The sequence below is a fragment of the Verticillium alfalfae genome, genomic scaffold (assembly GCF_000150825.1).
Source record: "Verticillium alfalfae VaMs.102 supercont1.1 genomic scaffold, whole genome shotgun sequence".
In the NCBI taxonomy this organism is placed as follows: domain Eukaryota; kingdom Fungi; phylum Ascomycota; class Sordariomycetes; order Glomerellales; family Plectosphaerellaceae; genus Verticillium; species Verticillium alfalfae.
In genome coordinates, this window is record NW_003315038.1 from 3,822,109 (window position 1) to 3,826,732 (window position 4,624).

General features: G+C 56.0%; 2 protein-coding genes across 2 annotated transcripts; both read left to right on the forward strand.

Moving 5' to 3' along the window:
- Positions 1 to 401: 401 nt before the first annotated feature.
- On the forward strand, positions 402 to 1,402 carry VDBG_01163 (NADP-dependent mannitol dehydrogenase; the record flags this gene model as incomplete). The annotated part of the gene is made up of 4 exons (XM_003009434.1): positions 402 to 818; positions 901 to 981; positions 1,035 to 1,148; positions 1,202 to 1,402. 4 exons carry the CDS (start codon positions 402 to 404, stop codon positions 1,400 to 1,402), a joined length of 813 nt encoding a protein of 270 aa, XP_003009480.1.
- Positions 1,403 to 2,967: 1,565 nt separating this feature from the next.
- Positions 2,968 to 4,462, forward strand: VDBG_01164 (polygalacturonase; the record flags this gene model as incomplete). Its single annotated transcript, XM_003009435.1, has 3 exons — positions 2,968 to 3,461; positions 3,513 to 3,637; positions 3,687 to 4,462. 3 exons carry the CDS (start codon positions 2,968 to 2,970, stop codon positions 4,460 to 4,462), a joined length of 1,395 nt encoding a protein of 464 aa, XP_003009481.1.
- Between the last annotated feature and the right edge of the window lie 162 nt (positions 4,463 to 4,624).

Here is a 4,624-nt window from a genome sequence, read left to right on the forward strand (position 1 = left end):
GCCCCAGGTCCGGAACCGAGATTCCCAGCAGTTTCTGTGGCCTCAAGGGACGACCATACATTGTGCGTTTCTGCATGCGCTTGCAGCTGCGCTTCGACCTTCATCGTTAATCTCGGCATGGAATTCATGCTTTCGCCGATTGCAGCTGCCATGAAAGGCCAAGCGAACTTCCCCAATTTGCCCATGCCCTCCCTCATATATGGATATGGCAAGTAGCTGTTCACTTTGCACATGATGACTTCAGGGAGCCTAACAACGCCAACGTTCGTCGTTCTGCATCCCGTCGAGAACGTCCCGACTCTCTCATCTGTTGGCCCATCATTTTCGACTTGGGTAAAAGCGTGCACCTGAAGCTACACACAAGCTCTCGACTTTAGTCTTTACGCAAACACAATCACAATATGGCTCCCCCAGCGGCAACCAGCGACATCGCGCTACCGGCTTCCCCAGAATATCCCCTCCCTGAACAGAAGGACCCCTTGGCATCCTCAACACCAGTCACGAACCTATTCTCTCTGTCATCCAAGACCATCGCCATCACAGGAGGCGGTCGTGGCCTCGGCATCACTTTTGCCCTCGCCGTCCTTGAGGCAGGAGGCCATCCCGCCTGTCTCGACATTCTGGAGTCACCCTCGCCTGTCGAGTGGGCGCACCTGACCAAGCTCGCCGCCGCGCGTGGCCAGCACGTCTCCTATCATCGCTGCGATGTGACGGACGAGGACGCCACGCGTGCCGTTCTTGAGGACATTGACGCCGCCGCGCAAGCCCGAGGCGCGCCGTTTGGCGGCACCATTGCCTGTGCGGGTATTCAACAGAAGGTGCCGGCGCTGGACTATCCTGTTGCCGACTTTGAGCGGATCCAGAGGTGAACGTCGTTGGTGTTTTCGTGACAGCCAACAGACAGCAAGGATCTTGGTGGAGCGCAAGAGAGAAGGTAGCGTCGTGCTTATTGCGAGCATGTCGGGGCAGATTGCCAACAGGGTATGTGCTCGACCGTCTGCTTACTTCGCGAAAACGATGACTGACAGCTTCAGGGCCTGACATGTTCGGCCTATAACACGAGCAAGGCGGCTGTCCAGCAGATGTGCCGCTCGCTGGCGCAAGAATGGGGCCAGTACGGCATCAGAGTCAACACGTTGTCGCCCGGTGTAAGATTTCACTCTCTGACTATCATTACATCGCGCTAACGAGTCGATGACAGTACATCCGGACGGCAATGACGGACGAGCTTCTGGCGGCTGAGCCAGAGGTCGAGAAGACGTGGATGCACGGCGCCATGCTCAACCGACTTGGCGTACCCGAAGACTTCAAGGCGCCGGCTGTGTTCCTGCTGTCGGAGGGTAGCCGGTTCATGACGGGTGCCGACCTTCGGGTGGATGGCGGGCACTGCGCCTCGGCATGATCCGAGTTGATACAGTAACGAGATGAGAAGCGCACGAGAAGCAGAGGGTGTATTGGGTACTCGGGCGTGCGGGTGTGAAGTATTTCAGCGTCGACAGACAACGTAATGCAAGTGCCTTGAGGGCATGCTGGCTTTTTTCTTCGAATTCCCGCCTACATACGATGCCCCGAACAGCCGGTCGGTGATGTGTTTGCGAAGAGCGTGGTTTTCCGCCTTCTGCCGACCCCGCAATTGGTATCTCTTGGTTTTCCGGAATCACCTCTGAACCATGGCGATGGGTCTGTCCGGCCGGCCGGTGCCCCTAAGAGGCAACGCTCAAGGGCGCTGACCAGGGCTCCCGAAGCCAAGAAGAAGTAGCAACGCGTCCCAGTGCGTGCCACATCCAGATAAGCAGCATCGGAAGACGATTTTCCATCCACTGTTGTCAGGTCCCAAGGCGGTTGGCAGGCATGAACTCTACGAAGCTTACGTCTGCTCGTCGGTAGCGTACCGGAAGCTGCGCGCCATGGGTTGGCACGTTGGCCAGGCACGTTGGCCAGGTACGCCAATGGAGAGGGGCTCTAGCCAGAACAAGAGCGACAGGATAAAGGCAGACTGCGGGGGCAGGCTCTTGGCGGTCCATGGGTGGGGGGGGGGGGCGGCAGTCTGTTGTCCAAGGGTTCCGGCGACTGTTTGTTGGCCCAGAGAGGATGGATACTCGGCATCTAGAGCATTGGCGTCGAGTGTGGCGCCTGGTGGCTTGGAGGCTCTGCCAAGACCTGACGTGGTGAATTGCCTTGGGTCGGGAGTGGTGGCATCTTGGTATATGTAGTACGTCTTGGTATTGTACGTCTCGACGATCTTCGGTGGCAGTAAGAGTGTGATGTTGCGACAGAGTATGGCTGGTCTGATCATGTAGTGGGGCGGGTGAGAGTAGCAAGGGCAAGAAAGAGGAGAAAGATCGTGGGGAATTTCTCCGTTACGATTGCCTTCCCCGCCAATTCCACCACATAGATATCCCGCCAACCATCAACCCTTTCCAAGCAACATTCCCCATTCATCACGCTTGCCAGCACTCTTCATAGCCTCGACCATGATGTATGCCATTGTCACAAATCAAGGCTAACAAAGAAACGGCACGTCTGGATAGGTGGGACCTCGCTTCGCCTTGCCTGCAATGGGTCTGTCTGTCACCGCGAATCCATCAGTGGAGGAAGCCTTCCCAGCATCTTCATCGCCAACTCGGCACCAGGGCGAACAAGGAAATGACCAGGGCCATCACGACTGCGGGGAACTACTCTCCTGCGTACATATTTATAATGCTTGGCATCACCTCTTTCCCGGGGGCAGCTCCCGAACCAGCCTTCCGAAGGGTTTCCGACACCGCAAAGGTGCAGAATACCGCAGATTGAGAGCAATCTCCACACAGAACGCAGCGCCAAGACGACACATCGCGCCAACACCATGATGCAGCGTGTTCGGGGTATAAGAAGAGTCCTCGGCTGCTCTACCTGGCCAGACTCTCTGTCGGATCACGCTGAAGTCGACCCAGTGCCATCAAGCCCCCGTCCAACAGCACGCCCAAGATGAAGGTCTCCGCCCTCTTTACTGCCCTTGCGGCTGCTACCTCGGTGATCGCCGTAGCTGTCGACCTTCCCGCAGGCGTTCCTCGCAATGTTCAAGAGTTCCGAGAGAAGCATCCTGTCGCGAAGCGAACTCCCCACTGCCGCAAGACCTTCACGCCTCGCGCCTCCGAGAACGCCGAGGACGATATCTCAGCCGATCTTCTCAATGCCATTAAGAGCGCCAATAATGGTGGTACTGTCTACCTGCCCAAGGATCAGCTCTTCGTCATCGATGAGCCCCTTGATCTGACCTTCCTCAACGACATTCACATCCACCTCGAGGGCACCATCCAGTTCACCAACAATGTTGAGAAGTGGCAGAAGAACGCCTTCTACCACCCTTTCCAGCGCTCGCTTATGTTTTGGAAATGGGGTGGCAAGGATGTCAGGATCTATGGCGAGGGTACCATCGATGGACAGGGCCAGCGCTGGTGGAATGAGTTCTCGGGCGCCGAGTGAGTGTTCTTCATTTCGATTGAGTGTAGACGCGAGACTGACACAGGCAGGATCCTTGACCCTGACAATGACTACCTCCGCCCTGTGCTTTTCTTTGCTGAGCACATTGACAACCTGCACGTTGAAGGCATTCTCATGAAGAACTCGCCCGTTTGGCACAACTTTATCGTCGATTGTACGTCTTCCACCAACTGATGCGAAATGGTAAAGGCTGACCTTGAAAGCAACCAATATCTTCTACGAGGACGTAATCATCTCAGCGAAATCGAACCGCGCCGGTGTCGAGCCCAAGAACGGCGACTTTTTCAACTCCCTTAACGTTGATCATATTCGCATCAACCGCGTCTGGGTCGATTCGGACGACGACTGCTTCTCGCCCAAGACCAACAGCACCGACATTCACGTGGACACGATGTACTGCAACAACTCACACGGACAGTCGATCGGTTCGCTCGGCCAGTATGAGGGCGAGTATGTCATCGTCAAGGACGTTGTCATTGAGAATGTCTGGATGCTCAACGGTAACAACGGCGCCCGCATCAAGGTCTGGGCTGGTGAGAACGTCGCCGAGGGATTCGTTGACAACATCACGTTCCGCAACTTCTATTCGGCCAACGACGACTGGCCTATCTTCCTCGACTCGTGCTACTTCAACGTCAATGCCGAGACGTGCCGCAAGTTCCCATCCAAGATGAAGGTCTCCAACGTCCTATTTGAAAATTTTGAAGGCTACTCGTCCGGCGTCCGTGGCCGTGCTGTTGCGCGCGTCAGTTGCTCGCCTGCTGAGGGCGCAGGCTGCGAAAATGTCAAGTTTGTCAACTTTAACGTCACATCGCCCTGCGGCGGACCCTCGGTTATCATTTGCGACGGTGTTGAAGGCGGCCTCGGAGTGGACTGCGTGCCGTTTGACTCGCCGGAGGCCAAGGCTGCTCTGGCGGACAAGTGCACCAACCCTGAGAAGGCAAAGATTGAGGCTCCTTGGCCTGTCCGGGACTACTGAACCGAGTTGTTCCTTGGGAGTCGAGCATGAGGGTCTCAGCAAGGGCACAGTGTGGAACTCATGATTTATGACGTGGTATTCAGGATTGGAAACTAGATAGGTCTGCCTAGATAGGCAGACATTAAGAAGAGGCTATAGCCCGGGTTTGATACAAAAATCTAT